Source organism: Bombus pyrosoma, linkage group LG16 (assembly GCF_014825855.1).
Source record: "Bombus pyrosoma isolate SC7728 linkage group LG16, ASM1482585v1, whole genome shotgun sequence".
Taxonomy (NCBI): Eukaryota; Metazoa; Arthropoda; class Insecta; order Hymenoptera; family Apidae; genus Bombus; species Bombus pyrosoma.
The window spans coordinates 2,241,180-2,261,432 of NC_057785.1; the positions used below are offsets into that span (position 1 = coordinate 2,241,180).

The 20,253-nt window shown below is 30.4% G+C and overlaps 6 protein-coding genes and 2 long non-coding RNA genes across 17 annotated transcripts in view; 4 read left to right on the forward strand and 4 right to left on the reverse strand.

Annotated features, from left to right (window-relative positions):
• LOC122576419 overlaps positions 1 to 2,527 on the reverse strand; it is a 28,389-nt gene extending 25,862 nt beyond the window's left edge. For 2 of the 3 annotated variants that reach the window (XM_043746700.1, XM_043746701.1), the window contains exon 1: positions 2,252 to 2,498. The gene's annotated coding sequence lies outside the window, so the exon portion shown is untranslated. Of the gene's footprint in view, positions 1 to 2,251 lie in introns of all 3 variants that reach the window. The other variant, XM_043746702.1, reaches the window with a different exon arrangement.
• Positions 2,528 to 2,813: 286 nt separating this feature from the next.
• LOC122576428 (protein MANBAL) lies at positions 2,814 to 4,273 on the forward strand. 6 transcript variants are annotated; one of them, XM_043746726.1, is made up of 3 exons: positions 2,814 to 2,898; positions 3,732 to 3,914; positions 3,985 to 4,273. In XM_043746726.1, the coding sequence occupies exons 2-3, from the start codon at positions 3,741 to 3,743 to the stop codon at positions 4,081 to 4,083; spliced, it is 273 nt and encodes a 90-aa protein (XP_043602661.1). In that variant the 5' UTR covers positions 2,814 to 2,898; positions 3,732 to 3,740; the 3' UTR covers positions 4,084 to 4,273. The 6 variants fall into 6 exon arrangements, with proteins under 6 accessions (XP_043602661.1, XP_043602663.1, XP_043602665.1 ...); XM_043746728.1 differs by lacking the exon at positions 2,814 to 2,898 and adding an exon at positions 2,938 to 3,076; XM_043746730.1 differs by lacking the exon at positions 2,814 to 2,898 and adding an exon at positions 2,944 to 3,064.
• On the reverse strand, positions 3,777 to 5,106 carry LOC122576429. The gene is made up of 2 exons (XR_006319753.1): positions 4,944 to 5,106; positions 3,777 to 4,096 (listed from the first exon to the last, which is right to left on the reverse strand). It is a non-coding gene; the product is annotated as an uncharacterized LOC122576429 (long non-coding RNA).
• Positions 5,107 to 5,175: 69 nt separating this feature from the next.
• On the forward strand, positions 5,176 to 9,431 carry LOC122576421 (integrator complex subunit 5). Of its 2 annotated transcripts, none has more exons than XM_043746712.1 (11): positions 5,176 to 5,642; positions 5,726 to 5,855; positions 5,917 to 6,326; positions 6,431 to 6,566; positions 6,625 to 7,294; positions 7,357 to 7,604; positions 7,676 to 7,881; positions 7,953 to 8,099; positions 8,180 to 8,320; positions 8,402 to 8,662; positions 8,741 to 9,431. In XM_043746712.1, exons 1-11 carry the CDS (start codon positions 5,421 to 5,423, stop codon positions 8,951 to 8,953), a joined length of 2,784 nt encoding a protein of 927 aa, XP_043602647.1. In that variant the 5' UTR covers positions 5,176 to 5,420; the 3' UTR covers positions 8,954 to 9,431. The 2 variants fall into 2 exon arrangements, with proteins under 2 accessions (XP_043602647.1, XP_043602648.1); XM_043746713.1 differs by having other exon boundaries at positions 6,652 to 7,294.
• Positions 9,432 to 9,655: 224 nt separating this feature from the next.
• LOC122576423 (protein transport protein Sec61 subunit alpha) lies at positions 9,656 to 12,942 on the reverse strand. The gene is made up of 8 exons (XM_043746717.1): positions 12,768 to 12,942; positions 12,502 to 12,569; positions 12,235 to 12,300; positions 11,945 to 12,155; positions 11,607 to 11,864; positions 11,361 to 11,527; positions 10,902 to 11,291; positions 9,656 to 10,820 (listed from the first exon to the last, which is right to left on the reverse strand). The coding sequence occupies exons 1-8, from the start codon at positions 12,772 to 12,774 to the stop codon at positions 10,557 to 10,559; spliced, it is 1,431 nt and encodes a 476-aa protein (XP_043602652.1). The 5' UTR covers positions 12,775 to 12,942; the 3' UTR covers positions 9,656 to 10,556.
• Positions 12,943 to 13,178: 236 nt separating this feature from the next.
• On the reverse strand, positions 13,179 to 14,487 carry LOC122576430. The gene is made up of 3 exons (XR_006319754.1): positions 13,972 to 14,487; positions 13,564 to 13,631; positions 13,179 to 13,469 (listed from the first exon to the last, which is right to left on the reverse strand). It is a non-coding gene; the product is annotated as an uncharacterized LOC122576430 (long non-coding RNA).
• A 149-nt stretch (positions 14,488 to 14,636) lies between these two features.
• LOC122576425 (regucalcin-like) lies at positions 14,637 to 16,871 on the forward strand. The gene is made up of 6 exons (XM_043746720.1): positions 14,637 to 14,797; positions 15,486 to 15,670; positions 15,759 to 15,968; positions 16,046 to 16,258; positions 16,341 to 16,453; positions 16,553 to 16,871. Exons 1-6 carry the CDS (start codon positions 14,733 to 14,735, stop codon positions 16,781 to 16,783), a joined length of 1,017 nt encoding a protein of 338 aa, XP_043602655.1. The 5' UTR covers positions 14,637 to 14,732; the 3' UTR covers positions 16,784 to 16,871.
• A 142-nt stretch (positions 16,872 to 17,013) lies between these two features.
• Positions 17,014 to 18,862, forward strand: LOC122576427 (regucalcin-like). 2 transcript variants are annotated; one of them, XM_043746724.1, is made up of 6 exons: positions 17,014 to 17,560; positions 17,640 to 17,849; positions 17,953 to 18,165; positions 18,246 to 18,358; positions 18,465 to 18,715; positions 18,797 to 18,862. In XM_043746724.1, exons 1-5 carry the CDS (start codon positions 17,401 to 17,403, stop codon positions 18,711 to 18,713), a joined length of 945 nt encoding a protein of 314 aa, XP_043602659.1. In that variant the 5' UTR covers positions 17,014 to 17,400; the 3' UTR covers positions 18,714 to 18,715; positions 18,797 to 18,862. The 2 variants fall into 2 exon arrangements, with proteins under 2 accessions (XP_043602659.1, XP_043602658.1); XM_043746723.1 differs by lacking the exon at positions 18,797 to 18,862 and having other exon boundaries at positions 18,465 to 18,789.
• The last annotated feature ends 1,391 nt before the right edge of the window (positions 18,863 to 20,253 follow it).

Genomic DNA, 20,253 nt, shown 5'->3' on the forward strand with positions numbered 1-20,253 from the left:
TGTTCCGTAAACAGTCTTTCAATGATGGTAGATATATCTGTTACATGTTTGACCAATTTCAGATTAGAATAAAGTGCAACATTCTATATATCAATCAATTCATTGAAAATTGACAATGCATTTCAAGGTCATTAAAATCAGGTAAAATACGCAGAGTTATGTAATTAATTGAAAATTATATCCTATAAGAGATAAAAATGGAGGAAATGATTACGATCGGCCAACTGAGGAAATTCGTAGCGACGCTTCTGGTTACTGATAGCTACCCACGAGCACCATATCTACAATCGTGCCATAGCCTACTACGAGAATTCCAAATTTGACTTTATAACTTCGAGCGACTTCCTTCCCGCACACATAACTTGATCTGACAAACAGAAACCATTCAGCTCGCTTCGAGAGATTTATATATGTGTAAAGATCAACTTTTCCACAATAATATCTTATCAATTTCGGTTGAAATTCGGCTGCTATAACTTGATATTTGATGAGATGCATTGAATATTTCTCGATCATTCGATTAAAATGAATGTGGCAAAGATATTGATAAATTTAAAATTCTCGGGACGCAAAGTAAGACATACGAATGAGAATTTGACACGACAGGAAAAGAGATGCGAAGAATTTTGCGAAAGAGCAAAGTGACGAAAGAAAATAGGAGAGATAAGATTGGGATTGGAAGAGATCGCGAAAGGATCAAGAAAAAAAGAAAATGACAGTGGTCGATGAAAGTAAATGAAGGAACAAGAGAGGAAGGAAAGATATACGTATATACATACATATACGTCTGTATATTATATATATGTGCAACGCACGAGGAGGGAAAGAAAAGAGAGATAGAGAAACGCGAGAAGGGAGGGGGCAACAATATGGCCGTCTGGGAGAGAAACCAGCGCCGCCTGGCTGATTTTTCCATTCCCGCCGTGAAATAGTTTTCAATATACAAACTTTCTTCGCTTGGTTATGACCATTAAATAACATTCATGAATTATTTAGTATTATACGTTTGTAAATTTGATAAAAACTTGCTAAAAATTGTCATATAACCTTATGATATCATATACCAATGCACTAGTATATATTGGAATGTACCAAATGTATTCAAAATAATTATTTCTGAAATCGTGAAAATAGTATTTTATAGTAACATAAGATGATCATTTAATTATGAAAAAGTTTGTAACAGTATATGCAACATTATTAATTGAAATACTGCCTGAATGGAACATATTTGTTATTACAACCACACCATACAACCTTAGAGCATCTGCAAGCAAATTAATTTTAGATTTGACGTCTATTCATTTGAAATAAGTAAATGTGCTAAGCAAAATCATTTTGAAGAACTTTGTCACTCATTTATTTACTTATTCTTCCTACTTTTACAAATAACATATAACAATTATATATACATATATAAGTAGAATTATAAATTTGTCAATCAATTATGAAAACCTCTAACATGAAATACTAAGAATATAACCTCATGTTCTTACATATTTATACAGCAATTTCGTTAGCCATTTCTTAATATCAACAGGTATAGTAATTCGCAAATACACGATTAATTCTACTAATCCGAATAAAATCAAAAATATATCATATTAGCCTAACAAAAAGAAGTAGAAAAAGATTGCATAGTTACAAAGTAATCATTCGTATAAAATTCGAGTAAAGACGTAAAAGAAAAGATGAAGAACGCAGGATAAATGTTTAAACATTACACGAAAGTTAATAATCACGTAAGTTAGACAACTTAAGTAGTATGTGTACGATGTGGTTGACCTGTACTCGCTCACCATTTTACTAATCATTGTTGCCACCATTCGGAAACAAAAATTGCAATCAACAAATACTTTTTAAACCTCTCTCTTGTTGCAAAAAGACAATGAAAAAATTTCAATCGAAATCAATTTAAAACGCCGAAATCGAAATTTCGCGATGTAGACATTTTTTTTTCTTTTTTTATTAAGTCAAGTACAGTAGCAAGCGGTAAAACAAGACAGATGTCAATAAAAATTGTGAAAAACTTCTCGGTAATAAAATTACTTTATATTTTCGAAAGCGATTTGTAAAAAGGCACGAAATGCAAAATAATTTGAACGTCACAAACGATTCATAATATGAACAGAATGGAGCATTACACTTGTCTTTCATATGACAGTTCGATTGAATTTTGAACATTTGTCACGATAATTGCAACTTTCTACTCATTTGGAGCAATAGGAATTCATAAAAATGTATTGCTTACCTTAATATGACAGGAATACAGAAGCTCACTTTAAACTTGGATGTAAACACAAGCATTTTTTAATAGAAGTCACACCAGGGCAGCTTAAATAATAAACGAAAAAACACTCTTTACATCGCGGGAAACGTTATTTCACTATTCGAGATTTTATTACGTTATTAAATACCACAATAAATACGAGAATTCACGATCTCTTCGGAAAACATCCATCGAAAACTAAAGATGGCAGCCATTCTTCTGTACAAAACAAAGGTTCACATCCACGGACTCGCAAGCAATGAAGCCTCGAAACCAGATAACTTCCGGCGCTACCATCAGCCCGCCATTTTCAATCATTCGAAAATGTATCAGCTTGTTTTCGATAAATGTACAATAAGATTTAATTCAACACTTCGATTGTGTTACTTCATCACCGCAAGAGTATCGTCTTGACTTTCATTTATGAAGACGAAGAATATACTTATTTTTCGTCGCATTAGATTTCAGATGTTAATATCATATGTTACTGGTAGCTGGCGCCTAAATCGAATCGTCAGGTTAGAATGACATCTGGTTTGAAATATATGAATAAACTTTCTGCTGCCAACTTCAAGTAAAATAAGCATATACTTATTTTATGTTCGTCTCTTTTCCTTCGTCAAAAAAAAGTAAATAAAAATTACAAAATTCACTACGTGTCGTTTATAATAGAACGTCGTTGTGTTAATAGATGAATTAACATTTGATTATTTCGCTCAACTGTTTTTAAATGTCAGTTATACCTCAATATCTTAATGAAAGTCAATTGACATTTAAATAATTATTGACATAAACGTCAGTGAGAAAGTTGGTAGTATTTGTCAAGCTTGCATGCTATGAAAATTTTACGATCGCTATATTGCTTAGATTATTGATTTCTAAGTATTTGCTATATTTTAGAAAAATAGTACTTACCCATATTTCACAATTAAAAATATTTTTAATTTAGTAATAGTGTAAATAGTATAAATACAGTGTCCCACGAAAGTTTTCTAATACTTATTGCAGGAAATTTTTATGACTATATGTGCATTATATGAAAATTTCTGAAATTTCGTTAATACTGTAACGAGACACAATTACATATCGTGATCATAATAGTAAAATTTGATATCATTTCGAAAATATATACAGGAGTTAACGACATATATTGCAAACATATACTTAGTGAAAAATTAAAAGATCTGTTTCAAATTTTATCAGTATAATCACGATAGTTATGTCTCGTTATAATGCTAATGAGATTTCAAAATACTTTGTAAAATATACATACATAAAAAGTTTGTAAGGGTGTTCAAATACTTTTATGAGCCACTGTAAATTGAAAGTAGACTATGTTTATGGAATATCGGTTGTACTAATTTAATAGTATTAATCTTTTATGTGTTCCTAAAAAAATTGTTGAAGAATAAAAATTAATTTCTTAGATTAAAGGAATTGAGATAATCATCCCTTTTTTTAGTATCTGGAAATGGCAGACACTGATCCACAATTAAAAGAACTTTTATTCCCAGCAGAAGAGACTTTATTTGAACAATTTTTAAGGTTTGGATTATATATTAGTGCATTATACCAAATTATATGTCTATTGGCAATACTAGTGGTTTTTCAAAGGGGCCCTTCCGATGGTATAGCTGCTTTAAAGGTATTGCATATATGTCTTATGATTAATTTAATTGACTTATAGATATTCTCAAGTTATGAATTAATAACAGGATGATCCAAGCGACGTAGAGTGTTCAGAAAATAGTCCTCAAGTAACCCCAAGGAGACCTCATAGACCACGAAAGCAAGAGAAAAAAAAAAGACGCTGAATTTCTTCTTTGCCTGTACAAAAAATACCTTATTGAATCATTTTTATATTTCTTAGGAAAACTACATTTATATATTATTATTTGTACAATTCTGATAAAATATTATATGTTAAATGTATCGATTACATTTTAACTATTTAAGAAATATTTAAAAATATGAATGAAATAAAATTGTTTTTACAAAAACATACTTTAATTGTCAATCATTTAATATTTGTATAAATTATTGTATATTATTATATCATATATCATATTAATATAAATTCGTATTTATACTTTTAAGAAATTTTGATATTGTAAAAACAACGTATTTAAATAATATTTTTGCGTGAATACATTTATTTATTATCGTAAAACTATTGTTACTGAAAAAAAATACAAACGAAAAATAAATCCCAAAAAGATGTAATCTGAATACATGCAGGAAACGCTAATAGCTTATAAAATAATTTATAATTATACAGGGTGATACATAACAAACCATAATTTCTTTTTTGCCGAAATTAGAACAAAATCTTAGAGGAAGAAGATGAACTACATATACACGAATGTTTCTTTACAAATGCAATAATAGATGTGCATTTTACTACACATTGCGGTATTTTTTAAAATAGAAACATTCATTTTTTATATACAACATAGATTGAATCGCTTACTTCACTCGCTCACTCTATTTAAAAAGTATTAGGATAACATGATCGAAAACTGATTAGTATAAAAAATATTTTAACTTTAATTTTGTAAAATTTATCATATCAAAATCAAAAAAGATATAACGCAGTAAAGCTTATATTTATGCTTTTTTGTCTTTCATATGATAAATTCTATAAAAATAACTCTATATTTAATAATATACTTACATTTCATTTTTTTTCATATTAATACACATATCACATGCTATAATTGTCTATAACTGATTCTCAATGTTTTAAATATTTTATTGAATAAATGCTCTCTTTATCAAAATTTAAAATTTCGATTAAAAAATCTATCTTTCTATATACCAATGTTGATCAAAACGAAGTGCGCAACCTACAGGCAACAAGTAACAACTCTATTTAAAGGGAGTGACGAAGAAGCTATATCGTTGTATCTTATGCTTTAGCGTTATAGGTTATTCTATTTTTGTATTTGTTTAGATTTATACTTTTTAATTTTAGGAACGTAAATAATAGTAACAATGAAAGTATAAAAATGGTTTTTATAAACAGTAATTGTCAAGCTTTACTCGAATTAATTGGTTCTAACATTATGCTTTAACCCTAAAAATATGAAAAAGTAAATATGATCATATTTCCCAAATTATATCTTCCGCTTCATTAAGAGAGTAATACAAGATGTTGCATTCAACGGGAGTATTGTCACCACAAGACATTTTGGTAGAAGTTAGAAAATTTATTTCCGGAGCTGTTCGGCCGAGTCATAGTACGAGCACGCTTGATGTAACGCGAACAGCTTTGACTTTACTTCGAAATGTACCTGCCGCAAGAGATGCAGTACTTGAATATTTCTGCAATGTATTTTTCATTGCAGTTACCAAATATGTTCGTCAGCTGGAAGTAAGTTTAGTAGTTGTGCAACGATTGCACAAAATGCATGATACAGTTAAAGATTTCTATTAAATTATATCTCATTTTTCTAGACAAATCAAAACTTACCAATATGCGAGGAATCTATAATAGCAGAAATCCACAATGTTTTAAGTAGCTTTATTAATGGCAATCCAGAAGCATGGGCACCAATTATTTCAGCATGGTCACTAGAATTATTAGGTATGCAATCATTAAATTGTTTGAAGTCAGATTGTTAGAAATAATGTTAATTTTATTACAGGTAAACTTTCTTCAGAATATGCAAAACGTGGAAATTTACCTGCAAATGCTGGAATTAACGATTTCCTTCAACAATGGATGTCTTGTTGTGCTACCCGTACTTTAATTGATATCACTGCTCAATGTCTTCAATGTCTTATGCATTCAGATACAGGATCTTGTATTAAAGCACTATTAGATACTAGTGTATTACATAGTCCTCATTTTGATTGGGTAGTAGCTCATGTTGGAAGTTGTTTCCCAAATACAGTTATTACCAGAGTGTTATCGTGTGGTTTAAAAGATTTTTGTGCAGTGGACCATGAACATAATGTTAAAGATCCAAAATTAAATTCAGTAGTTGGAATTCTGGGTCATTTGGCTGGTAGTCACTTTCAAGATATTACAGCAGCATTATTAGACTTATTCAAGGTAAAAACTGTTCTACATATTATAATGTTAACCATTGCTTCTTCTCAAAATACATTTAATAATAATATTAGTAATAATAATAACAACAACAATAATACCTTCAGTGGAGTCTGCAGGAAGATGTAAATATCGATGAGGATACAAAGAATCAAAAATTGGCTACTGTTCCATTTCTTTTAAATCTGGCTTCTCTTTCACAAACTCTTTTAAAAGCAATAACTAGTGATGTATTACAAACATGTAAGTAGATGTATCTAACGTTATAGAGATAAAGTATAATTTATCTGTTTTATTGTAGTAAAGCCAGATATAATCCCGCAGTTAGCTTTATTTGCTTCAGACTGGTGCAAATACTTTGATAACCAACCTGAAGCCCTGATAGATTTAACTGTTCATCTGATATTAGGATGTGAACAAGGAGCATCTCAGCTAATAAATATTTTACTAGATGCAAGTTTAAATACAAGTAATGTTGGGTATCATAGTGTTAACGCTGCTCAAAGTGTAAAAAGCGTATGTTCTGAGATACTAGAGTTGGTATTGCAAGAAATAGATCTACTTTTGAGGACGCATGGACCACAATCTGCAAATATTGCCTTACTAAATTCAGTCAAACAAGAATTTCCAGTAATATTACCATTACTTTTGAATCAAAATCCACTGCGAGTTCAAACAGCTATCAGACTGCTATGTTTTCTTGGAAGTCAAAATCCTAATATGTTAATATCTGCAGCATCGTATATGTTAATCAAAGCTGTAACTACTTTCCATCTTGCCGCTCTGATTCGACTTGTTTCTAATAACATTGTATTATTTTCCTCTAATAACTCTGAAACGGAAAATGTATTAGCCAACTACAGTTACTTTACACAAGTAGTTGAACAGGCACTTAGAGAAATAAACTACAAAAATGTTATAGAAAAACAAGAAACAAGACAACTCTTTCAAAATCTTACAATATTGCTAAAGTAAGTACATTAAGGTAGTTGTGTTATACTTTTTATACATTTGTATAACTTTGCTTTAATAGATGGGAGAAGTATAACAAGGCAGTAGTACTCCGGTCAAAAATGATAACTCAAGCTATAAAATCCAATCTGCACCAAATCTCCACTCTGTTAACAAAAACAACTGACTTTGATTTGGCTAATGATATTGCTAAAATGTTAGACTTATTTAGTATGCCTGAAAAAGATAATTTTTCCCCAAATGTAGAACTCACTTTGAAATTAACGAGAGCTGTGATACAGTATTTCTTTTTATGTATAACGGAAGATAGTAAGTATTCAGTTGGTTTCTTTTTTATCAAAAATTTATAAATAAAATTTTGATAAAGTTCTAAATTTTAGACATCACACGAAAACAACAGGGTGTGAAGATCGTTTGTCATTTATTAAAAGATTTAACTTTTTATTCACCATGTGCTCGAGTTTTAGCTCTAAGAGAAATTCTGGGACATAGTATCAATAATAATCCTGCAAAATATTTTGGTGCAAAAGAAAAATTTGAACCAGAGTTTGAGGAAACATTACTTTTGCATCAAAACCACAAACAGGTAATGGTTTTATAAAATATTTAAAAATTAATAACTGCTATTGAGAATTATATGAATCTTATTCTACTTAGGTTACGAGTACGATGTTAGCTCAGAAACATTCTTCAGTGTTTCACGCCGGAGTGATTGGACATGGTCCTCGGAGACCGCCACCAGAAAATAATATCGATAAAGAAATTATTGCTCTCAATAAAATATTGCTAATTGATGTAATAAAGGTAAAATTTCTAAAAATATATTGGGTAATAATTATTGGATAAAATTATTAAATAATTTATTTAATGCCTAAACTCAATAGGCATGTTGTAGTAATCGTGAGTCGGAACGATATCCTGTGAACCTAGATGCTTTAACAATGGTCAGTTTATTGTTAGTTGAGCTGGTTTCACCTGATGTTATGTATAATGGATTACCATGGCCTGATGAAGAATTTACAAAGGTATCATATTAATAATTTTGAAGTATTATAATTGTAATGCTAACAGTTGAATTTAATATAATGTTTCAATTGTTATATTAGGTTACTATAGAAAGAGATTTGCAAATCCATCGAACATTCAAGGATGTCCCATTATTATGGACATTATTAGAACTGACAGCTTGGTACAGACCAGCCTTAGCTTACTGCTCAGTTCTATTGAGAGGTATTGCTGCCACAGTTATGGCTAACTGGAATATAGAAGAAGGTATTTTACTCGTGAGTGTTATGGCACTTGGTCAGTTATTACCACCTCCATTAGCAAGTATAAGGGATGTTCTGCCAGTTTTAGAACCGCATCAAGTAGGTTTCTATGATTAAATAATAACCTCATACACATACATAATATTTGAAATTAAAATAAAACATATCTTATTGTAGATAAATACTATAATGAAAGAATGTGTATGGGCTTACATGCGTGAAAATGTTCCATCACCTGCTCTTTTTACACGTAGCGAGGGAGCTAACATAGCTTGGCGAGACACGGACACCTCTACTCCAAATTCACGGTTTACAGAAACACTTCGCTTAGTTTTGTTATCCAATATTCATACATTGGGTCCACTTTATGCTGCTCTTTTCTTACAATAAAAATAAATAGTTAAATTTTCTACCATATGTACATATTTTTGTGAATAATATGATATAAATCTAAGAAATTAATGTTATATTAAGAAGATATTTAGAATAAGTATTAACGCATACTTTAAATTTACATTTTTGTAAAAAATATTTCTAGATTATTTTGTGAATAAAATGATATAAATCTAAGAAATTAATGTTATATTAAGAAGATATTTAGAATAAGTATTAACACATCCTTTAAATTTACATTTTTGTAAAAAATATTTCTAGATTATTTTATTAAATTACATTTGTAGAACAACTTCTCAATTAATATTGCATTAATATAGTTTGTATTTATTTAAAATGATATTGTGGATTAATGTCTAAACATTGGGTTCGCCATTCACTATGCTCGAAGTGTATAACAATAAATACATTTTTAGTCATGTTTTCATAACAACTCTATGTATAAAATAAAAGGTACCATCTGTATTATATAAAATAGGAATTTTTTAAGTTTACTAATATCTGAATACAACTAAATAATATACAGTATAATACGATATACAAATACAATGCAGATAACTTATAAATAATTTTCTCCAATTTCATCTAATTATGTCGAATGAATATTACTTTCATTCACTTAAATGTAGTTCGCTACTTTCAAATGCTAATAAAAAGAAAAATTAACACAGGTCAGACTAAAAAGGAAAACAAAACAAATAATATATTTTAATTTTTATAAAAGCATATTCACCTAAATACATACAAGAAAGAAATGTTACTTTGTTTTGTATCATTATTAATATAGGAATGATGATATCTATGATGAGCGAACACTGTACGAATTAATTGGTAGTACGAATACCCTAGGTGGGTGTCTCGTCCTGACGAAATGATTATACATTATGCAATGATTCGATTCACATAAACGTCACGATCTTAATCGCCCGCTTTGAGAGAGTCTTTTACATAACCCCGTTTTATTCGGAGTATAAAACACTAGTAAAAAATGCTGAAAATATTTAATCACTTTCTTCCTATGTACACTGCTCGTTGTCTGGAAGATATAACATCTTGTGTGTAAATCCAGAACATTCAAACTACACCGAATGCCTGTATTTACATTCGAGCATTTTACATTTTACACGTTCGAGTGCAAACTTCTACGCTTTGTCAACGTGTTACATTATTCAAAATTCCATTTGATATAGATTGACACAGTGTAGAATCACTATTTATATTTCACATATAAAAAGAGGTATTATTTTTCATGATGTACAAATAAACAATATTAATTGCAAAATCTATAGATGGTAGTCGCGAAACTAATACATGCTTGCGAGCAACTGATACTTAATTAAATATTTTTGAGTATGCTACAATCATATGTAAAAAATAAAAGAAAAAACTATTACGTAATATGTACGTGTATTTATATATGTGATCTTCTCAACGGCAAACAAAGAATAAAAATGTGTGATTTGATTCATATTGAAGACCTTCCATTACTCTATCAAGTAATTAACAGTATTTGACGTCAAATGGACTTACTTTACAATAAATTATTATTCAGTTCTTCAGAATTAAAAAAGTTCACTTTTAAAGTCTATGTAAATTGAGTTTAGAAAAGTAGTGTACTCATGCCACCCATTTCACTTTGTTCTTTAACGAAGATCTCGAAGTACTGGTATATGATTGTGACGGCGAGTAAAATACCAGTACCTGAACCGATTGCACCAAGGAAATCAGCCAGTACAGACAGAGCACCGATACACAATCCACCAAATGCCGCCGCGGTCGGAATATATCTATTCAATTCATGAATCATAGAATTGTCTCTATGGCCTCTCATTACCATCTGTTGTTCTTTTAATTGTTTTGCGACCTGTAGAATAATTTTAGATTCGATTAAAATACAATATTTATTAAAAACATAAAGAATGAAAATAATATAATAAATTCTTACGGCTTTTGCTGAGCTGCCAGAAACCTCGATCCACGTTTTTGAAAAGAAAGCACAAGAACCAAGCATAAAGAGAATATAAAGAATAGCATGAATGGGATCCTGAAGTATATGTCCCACAGATTCTGGTGGTGACAAATAATAACATAATCCTCCAACGGGGTAAGATCGCGCTGGACCACCACCGCCAATGTCGGACCATACTCCCAACAAATTCACGATAATATTTCCTTGAAATTTGACTGCCAACATTTGTGAAATAACATATAAATTTGACACCAATGCAGATTGGAGAATGATAGGAATATTGCTTGTATAAAACAATTTAATAGGGTAGCTGCTGTATTGTCCTCTGTATCTGGCAGATTTAATTGGCAAGTCAACGCGGAATCCCTAGAAATAAATACATAATTAGAATTTTAATTGATATTTTTCAAATTAAAAATAATTTTATTCTGTTACCTGGAAGTAAATTACAATAGCAAATACTAGGATTGTGGCAAGTAAGTTCATAAGATTAGGAAGGTTTTGCCTGTAGAACGCCTCGCGGAGAGCTCGAACTTTGTCTTGTCTTGTAGCAAGTAAATGAAACAATGCGATTACTGCACCCTCAAATTCTGTGCCACGTCCTAATGACAATGAAATAAAGACGTTGTCATAGATACAATATTCAGGAATATCAATAGAAAAATGAAAATAAGATCATACCAGTATTAACAGTAGCTGGAGAAAATGCTTTCCATACAATTGTTTCACAAATATTTGTAGCAATAAAAAGAGAGATTCCACTTCCTAATCCATATCCTTTTTGGAGCAATTCATCCAATAATAATACAATCAATCCAGCAACGAATAATTGAATAATAATTAATAAACAAACACCAGCTCCAATTTCTGTTGGATCACCATACATTCCAGTCATTACATATACAATAGCTTGACCAACAGTGATAACCATTCCAAATACTGCAAAAAGTAAAAATTAGATTGCATGTTACAATTTACAGACATACAATATTTTTGAAGGTGCATTGTGCTTTTCTTACATTTTTGAGCACCATTGAAGAGAGCTCTATCTTTTGGAGTATCACCAACTTCAATTATTTTCGTACCACTCAACAGTTGCATAATCAGACCAGATGTAACAATGGGAGAGATTCCCAACTCCATAAGAGTTCCTCTATTTGATGCAAGTATAACTCGAATCCAATAGAAGGGATCTGCACTGTCCGAAGACATAATTCCAAATAGAGGAATCTGGGAAGACAGAAAATGTTTTGTTAAACACAAAAATTTCATTGAATAGACACAGTGCTTATTACAAAGTAACTCTTACCTGACAACATACTAAGAAAATGAATAAGGTAATCGCAGTCCATAATACCTTCTCTCGAAATTGAATCTGTAAAAATGTTTGATCTCTTAAATTACTGTTTAAAGCATAAAGAAGCTAAAAACATTTAAAAGAAAACATTTAAATGAAGCTGAATTTGATTAATACATCAATAGAAAAACCTTTTTAAAAGATCATAAATAAGATTAATTTTAAGCGACTGGAATACACTACATAATGTACTACAAAAATAAATTGACATAGACTTACTTTACGTTCCGGCTTCTCTATTTCCGGAAGTATACTGCAAAACGGTTTTATCACCTCTAGAAATTTGACTGAAAAACATACGGTGGAAAGTTAATCCTCACGTTAACAAAATACCGAACTAGGAACTGAAATATTAAAAGTTCAACGAAGCGAACAATATGTTGTACGAGAAACGAAATTAAGAGGTTACGGTTATCGTTAATCATAGCAACTGTAATCCTAAATAAAAGATTTTCTGAATTTCTGACTGGGAACAGTGTACTTACATCCCATTTTGAATCCGAGGTGTAACTATTCTAAAGGATCACGATTCTACGACGCTTTCCACTTACTCTATAATCAACAATGCCGCGAAGACACTAGATTAAAGTAAGAATCCGAGCAAACTCGGCTGCGTATGCTCGATTGGCAAAGCGTAGCGAGTCGTGGCTCTCTTCGTCGACACGTATCAATATGCTATTGTCACGTGACCTGATGATGTTGGCCGGCACGAGTTAGAAATTCTTGGAAATGATGTTAGATGGCGCTGCAATTATGTTAAATGCGCACGTGCGCATTGTCAAATGTTTTTTTTTAATTCCTTTGATTTAACATGTTTCTTGTATACTTCTTGGATGCAAACTGGTAAATAATTTTTCGATAAACGTGTGACATCAATACAAGTATAGAAGGTAAATTAAAAATCATGAAACTTAGACAAATATTTTTGTTACAATTCATGAATAAGATACATATACAAGGTGATATAATATAGAAATAAATGTTATACAAAAATTACTTTTTAACATAGTGCATTTTCTCATCTAAAAGTTGTATAACATTGTCTTATTGTATATTTTTAATTCTCGTTGATGAACAACTCTTGAGTTTTGATGTCATAAAGCCTGGTATTCTGTTTATTAAAGTACCTAGATGAAAATAGGCTACATCTCCTATCAGAACAGCGTTAGAAAGATAGAGCATTAATTCTGAAAATAAAATTCAATTATTTTTACTTGTTACTTCGTTATGAATTTTTCCATTAAGAGTTTTCAGAAAACAGAAATATGACTAATGGATTACCTATCGTACGGAAGAGAAATTCAACGGTGAACGTGTTAAAACTTCAATATTTCAAATTTGAAATCAGTCTAAAAAAATTTATAAGAAAGATAAATTGTTAGAAAATTTATAAACATAATTTTGGAAAAATATATAACTATTTATCGAAATATTGTTGTCATACGAATTTCAATTTACAATTACAAAACAAGATATAATTTAAACATAAATTTCATGTAAATACAAATTAAATCAACAAAGAATATAAAACTTAAATATTTCAAATTTTAAGTTAGTTTAGAAAAATTACTAGAAAAGATAAATAATCAGATCTATAGATATAATTTTGAAAAAATCTAGTTATTTGTCAAAATATCGTTATCGTTTAAATTTTAACTTGTAATCACAAGACAATTTATATTGACTTACATAAATTTTCCATTAGGAGACGATGTGTAAGAACTGCGAGTTGCATAGTTTGTTGTCAAGTGTTACATAAATACTTATCATAAAAACGAAGACAACGAATTTGCATGCGCAATTTGCAAATTATAATATATAACAGGCATTTTCAAAATCGACAATAAAATTTTTAAAAAGATTTAAGTTACAAATTGCAGAATGCGCATTTTAGTATAAAAACCGTTCTTGCTGTAGAACTATTTTTATATCTTTAGATAAATAATCTTTGATTTATACTTGTACTTGTATACCTGTACGAACAAATTTATGTTTCTAAAGAAGGAATATATTTATTCAAAAAACTATAATTCAAATTTTTATTTCTGGTTTGACCGAGGATCATGTATATATTTCTAAGGGAACATTACCTAATTTTTTTGAAGCGACATTATTGCAGAAAACTACTCATAATTGTCATTTACGAAGAAAATAAATAATAATAATAGTAATAATAAATAATCAGCCAAATTTATCTTTATATAAATATAGGTTATCCTAGCATCAGACATAATAGCGATATTGATTTTATTAGCAGTTTATGTTATTGTCTACTAATATGTACATTCTAAATAATTTGCTATCAGCGAGGAGTGAATGGGGAAATACTATATAAGGAGCAAGCAAGGTAACTGTCGGAATTATTTCCATATTTTTCCTTGGGAAGTGTTTCACGAAAATTATCAGTTTTCGTCTATCTTTTTGAACATATTAGCATTGTCTCATATACAATGCAAAGTATTGTTGGTACAGTTTTACTTCTTGGACTGTATCTTGGCTTCTTCGTTCATGGCGGGTAAGTGAAAGGATTCTCCCGAAACTCATAGAATGTCAGTCCTTTGCGCACAAAGATTATAGATATAAACAAATGATTTTTTTTATTGATCTTCAATCAATTGTTTGCTTTTAAGCATCAGAGAAAATATGAACTCTATTATCTATCTATACTAATATTATAAAAAGAGAAAGTTTGTACGTAGGATGTGTGTATAATTTCAGAAACTATTCAACCGATTTGGATAATTCGTTCACAGTTGGAAAGTACATTTCTTCCAAATGGACACAAATTACATTTCATTACGCTTACTTCTTTGGGCTTAGAGAACCTAACAATAACCATAGATAAGACCCAAGTCTGATTAATGTAACTTTGTTTCCATTGTACGGTTGTGCCTCGCTTGAACGCAGTCATTTCCTATAAATATTTCTCGAATACTATTTACTATATTGATTTCTATTCCGAATAAATGACAGGGATTTTAGAATTGCGAAGTTAAACTCATATTAGTTCTTAGTTATGCGTGGACGAAATCTAGGTAACAACTAGTATGTATATATATAAAATACGAAAATTATAAAAGCCGCGTGAATAAAAATATTCTCTTATATTACAAACTGTATTATAAATGTGAAAACTTCCGATAGTTCGTGAAAATTATTGTTCCGTATTATTTGAAGTAATTGCCTTTTTTTGTTATTCGCAGAGAAACTCATGGAAAACGAAAAGATAACCATGGACTAGTTATTGAACCAATAGTTGGCAGGTTTCAACATAGTGAAGGTCCTTTATGGAATCATCATTCACAAAAACTTTCTTTTGTTGATATTGAAGCACAAAAAATATGTAGGTTTGACCCTGTAACAAAAGATCTTTCCTGCATATTCATAGGTAAATCATTAATATTGTATATCTAGAGTCTGTAAAAAAGAAGATTTCATTTTCATAAATTAATATTGATTTCTGAATTAATGATTAGAAAATGGACCAGTTGGATTTGCTATTCCTATTAGAGGAGAACCTAATAAGTTTGTAGCTGGTAGTGGTACAGATTTCATCCTAGCTACATTGGATAGTCATGAGAATACTACAGAATCACTTCCTGAAATACTTGCTGTTGTTGATACAGATCGCAATGGTACTAGGTGGAATGACGGAAAGGCGGATTCTTCAGGAAGATTCTGGGGTGGTTAGTTGAAAATTATCAGTCTAATAGATAAAAATAATAACTTAAGCATACTACATGTTTCATTTACATTTCTATAGGAACAATAGGACCAGAAGTAAATGAAGTTGTTGTTCCTAATCAAGCATCTTTCTATTGTATTAAGTCTGATCTCAAACCAAAAAAGGAATTATCTCCTGTTACTAATAGTAATGGATTAGCTTGGAATCTCCAGGATGATACATTGTATTATATTGATACTCCTACACTTCAAGTAGCTGCATTTGATTTTGAGCCCATCAGTGGAACTATATGTATGAAACTTTTGAAAAACATTAAATATAAAGTACAAAACTCACGTTGAATTAAATTTGTAATAAATATAATTCATTTCAGCTAATAAAAGGATTGTATTTGATCTTAAAAAAAATAATGTTTCTGGACTACCTGATGGTATGACTATAGACATAAGTGGAAATCTTTGGATAGCTTTATATGATGGAGGTGCTGTAAGTATTGTTGTAAAAGTTTTATATATAATTAACAATATGTTTATGAAATAAATGTAATATAAAACAATAATATGAAAAAAATGTATTATATAATAGGTGGTCAATGTTAATCCTCACACTGGCAAAATAATACGTTTTGTGAAACTTCCAGTATCAAAAGTAACTAGTTGCACATTTGGAGGGCCTTTGTTAGATACTTTATTTGTAACAACATCTAGCCGTGGTTTAAGCAAAGAGGAACTTAAAAAACAACCATATGCAGGTTATGTTTTTGCTGTAAAAGGCTTAGGAGTACATGGCCTTCCTACAAATTCATTCAAAGCATAATAATTTTTAATAATGAATATTCTTATGCACTTTATAATCATTCTGCACAAACAATATTAAAAAAAACAATAAAGATAATTAAGTAAAACTTCTGCATTCTTTCATTTTTTAAATTTTAGGAACAGTAATAAAATGATTAACCTAGCACTAAAAACACATCATTACTATTAACGATTCCGTAAGTTAGTTACATTACATTGTATGAGTGTAATATAATTACATTATGTTGCACAATCAATTTTTATGTCGTTAACTTCAATTTCATTTTTTATCAAACATCACTCAAGAGTATAATTGTTTTTAATCTTGTTTACTTTATAATAAAATGATAACCTTAACATATCTGTATCGTAATAGATCACCATTATCAAAGTACTAGATACTGTTACCAAAGTTCATAAGCCATGATATATAATGAAGAACTCTTGTGTAGCATCTCTTTATTCTCTAAAAATAATTCAACCTAGCAAATTCTAAAGTTTAGAGTTTACTGAAAGATTAAGTGATTTTTACTTCCTGTATTTTGTACTTTTTGTGTTCTAAAAGTATTTGTTACTATATAAATCATACGTGTGTATAATAACTAGTAACCAACAATTAATTATTAAATCAGACAAATGTCAGAAGTAACTGTCGAACCACTCGTTGGACCATACAGTCTCGGCGAAGGTCCTCATTGGGATTGTGCTTCTCAAAAATTATATTTCGTTGATATACTTGCCCAGAAAGTACTCAGATTTGACCCTGTGACAGGTACTCTTACATCTGTTTTCGTAGGTAAGTAATTAAGAATTTTGTATTATGTAATTTGGTATTTATAATCTATTTTATAAATATATTTTTATCATTATATTAGAAAATGGGCCAGTTGGATTTGTTATTCCTGTTGAAGGTAGCACCAACAAATTTGTTGTTGGATCTGGTATAGATGTAATGCTACTTTCTTGGAATAGTGAAAAAGATCTTGCAAAATGTACACCTCAAATATTGAGTACTGCAGATGGTAAGAGAACAGAGATCAGATGGAATGATGGGAAAGTAGATTCTTCTGGAAGATTATGGGCTGGTTGGTTAAAAATATAAATTATTTTATATGAAAGTATATTACTCACATAGTATAAATTCTTACATATAGTATAAATTCTTACGTAATTTTTTCTTCTTCTTAGGAACAATGGGTCTTGAAAAGGATGGAGATATTCCATTTGATGCGGGATCTTTTTATTCTATGGGTGATGATCTTTTATTGAAAAAACAAATATCTCCGGTATCCATAAGTAATGGATTAGCCTGGAATCCTGATAATAATATATTTTATTATATTGATTCATTTACGTATCAGGTTGTGGCATATAATTACAATTGTCAGACAGGAACCATATGTAAGAAATTTACAATGTATTTGGCATACATTCTGTGTTATGTTAACCAAAATTTACACTTTTAAATCTCTATTTTATAGCAAATAAGAAGATTGTTTTTGATCTTAAAAAAAATAATATACCTGGATTACCAGATGGTATGACTATAGATACGGATGGAAACCTTTGGGTTGCTGTGTTTAGCGGAGGTTGTGTAAGTATTACTATATTCCTATGGCGATTCATAATTATTATAAAATACATTGTAGAGGAAATAATTGACATTTATTTTCTGAGAAGAGAATATGTTTAATGTTTAGGTTCTTAATATTAATCCGAGAACGGGCGAATTGTTGCGTTTTGTTAAAATTAACGGTGCCAACAACGTAACAAGTGTTGCTTTTGGTGGTCCTAATCTGGATATCTTATATGTAACAACAGCGACCGTGCAATTAAACGAAAATCAGTTAAAAGAGCAACCACATGCTGGTTACTTATTTGCCATCAAAGGTTTGGGTGTTCACGGTTTTCCTGCAAATTCGGTTAAACTACCAAATAAATTAACATAGATGTACATATAAATATTTAAAATATTGTATAAATATATAAAACATTTTTTTAATATTAAATTACTAGCATAATGAATTTGTAGATTATATATATGTCGGAGATGAAAGAACACCGGAGCCTTCCTTTGGAACTTTGGGAAAATCCCGTAATATTGTAATCTAGATTCTACCATAGCCGTAATTAATCAATTGCCATTCAATCCGATTGTATTTATTCGAGATTTGTAACAATGAGCTTGGGCTCGAGGCGACAATCAGTCGTCAACGTAGCCGCGGTCAAGGGATGAACGTTTGTCTAACAAAGGTATGGAGTAATAGTATAGCTCTCCTTAAAGAAATAGTTGTAGCGACACTCGACAGTAAACATCCCGACGGTCTCTGTCCCGTGACTCGCCACACGCAGGCTCTATTCTCCGGGTAAGATGATTACCAGATGTCGATGCATCTCCACAGTACATATTCAGTTAGCCTGAGGACCCGTTATATATCTTAAGATTTAGTTAACTAAAATCCTTCAAACAGACAAACAGTCTTTGTCCCAACTACGGGAAGATAGGGGAAACCTACTTTCTCACGAACGACGCTTCCCGCTAGCAACTTTTCCTCAAGGGTGGCTAGCATCCTTTTCTAACCACTAATATGGAAATTGACCAATTAACAGCAACGTCAATTTCCCTCACCTTCTGAACGAAGGCATCGCTCCACGAATCCGATGATCTCGTGCCCTTAGACACACCCCGTCATAGTTTTCCTCTGTGGCATCATCGCGACGGAAAGTCATTCTTTCATGCGATCTCATTGACGAGAGAGAATAACGTCTTTACGATCAGTGAATATTTCACGTTTTGTTAACCAAGAGTCGGACTTAGAGTTTGTGAGAACATACATCTGTTATCCCGTTGACCGCGGATTCGTTATCCAACCTAGGATCATTGTCATTAGCGTCTCGAGTATCTAATTACCACGGTTACTTGTCGATATTTGTAACAATCATATTTGCTCTAGTCAATATCTTCTCTATTGCATAACGACAACGTCTAATCACAACGAAGATTTGTTTCACGCCCTTAACCCCAACTCTAATCATAACGCCAACCCGACATATATATAAAAGTTACATTTTTAATAGTTTTTGCAAAGGATCAAACTATAAGGTAGAAAAAGATTATTTTGAGTTTCTTATTTGAAATAAACAATACTATATATATGTACAGATATATTGTTTTTTAATAAAACAGATGTTTATAAATTATTCATTAAAAATGTACAAGTGTTTTGCTAATGTTTAATTATACTTGGCTACCCTTCTTTTTTACGTACAAAGAAAATTGTATCGATTACTGAATTTATAGAGTAGAAAAATAATATATCGTTTTATTAATATGCAAGAACGTTTCCTTGGAATTATAGTGAAATTATATTCGTCATTGTGTTGCTATTTCGATCTTTACGAGAACTTTGTGAAAAGTAGTGACATTCAAGCATTGTCATCCTGAGGCTTGTCATCCTAACTAGTGAAAAATTAAACTTTCACTACTTT

Excerpts from the sequence above, each read along its gene's own strand:
- LOC122576428 (XM_043746726.1), top strand. The coding sequence starts at position 3,741 with ATGGCAGACACTGATCCACAATTAAAAGAACTTTTATTCCCAGCAGAA. Across the intron at positions 3,915-3,984 it reads ATGGTATAGCTGCTTTAAAG|GATGATCCAAGCGACGTAGA; the intron begins GTATTGCATATA and ends AATTAATAACAG.
- LOC122576421 (XM_043746712.1), top strand. The coding sequence starts at position 5,421 with ATGTTGCATTCAACGGGAGTATTGTCACCACAAGACATTTTGGTAGAA. Across the intron at positions 6,327-6,430 it reads CATTATTAGACTTATTCAAG|TGGAGTCTGCAGGAAGATGT; the intron begins GTAAAAACTGTT and ends TAATACCTTCAG. Across the intron at positions 7,605-7,675 it reads TTTATGTATAACGGAAGATA|ACATCACACGAAAACAACAG; the intron begins GTAAGTATTCAG and ends TCTAAATTTTAG.
- LOC122576423 (XM_043746717.1), bottom strand. Across the intron at positions 12,156-12,234 it reads TTTTCTTAGTATGTTGTCAG|ATTCCTCTATTTGGAATTAT; the intron begins GTAAGAGTTACT and ends CTGTCTTCCCAG. Across the intron at positions 11,528-11,606 it reads TCCAGCTACTGTTAATACTG|GACGTGGCACAGAATTTGAG; the intron begins GTATGATCTTAT and ends CATTGTCATTAG.
- LOC122576425 (XM_043746720.1), top strand. The coding sequence starts at position 14,733 with ATGCAAAGTATTGTTGGTACAGTTTTACTTCTTGGACTGTATCTTGGC. Across the intron at positions 14,798-15,485 it reads GGCTTCTTCGTTCATGGCGG|AGAAACTCATGGAAAACGAA; the intron begins GTAAGTGAAAGG and ends TGTTATTCGCAG. Across the intron at positions 15,671-15,758 it reads TCTTTCCTGCATATTCATAG|AAAATGGACCAGTTGGATTT; the intron begins GTAAATCATTAA and ends ATTAATGATTAG.
- LOC122576427 (XM_043746724.1), top strand. The coding sequence starts at position 17,401 with ATGTCAGAAGTAACTGTCGAACCACTCGTTGGACCATACAGTCTCGGC. Across the intron at positions 18,166-18,245 it reads TTGTCAGACAGGAACCATAT|CAAATAAGAAGATTGTTTTT; the intron begins GTAAGAAATTTA and ends TCTATTTTATAG. Across the intron at positions 18,359-18,464 it reads CTGTGTTTAGCGGAGGTTGT|GTTCTTAATATTAATCCGAG; the intron begins GTAAGTATTACT and ends TTTAATGTTTAG.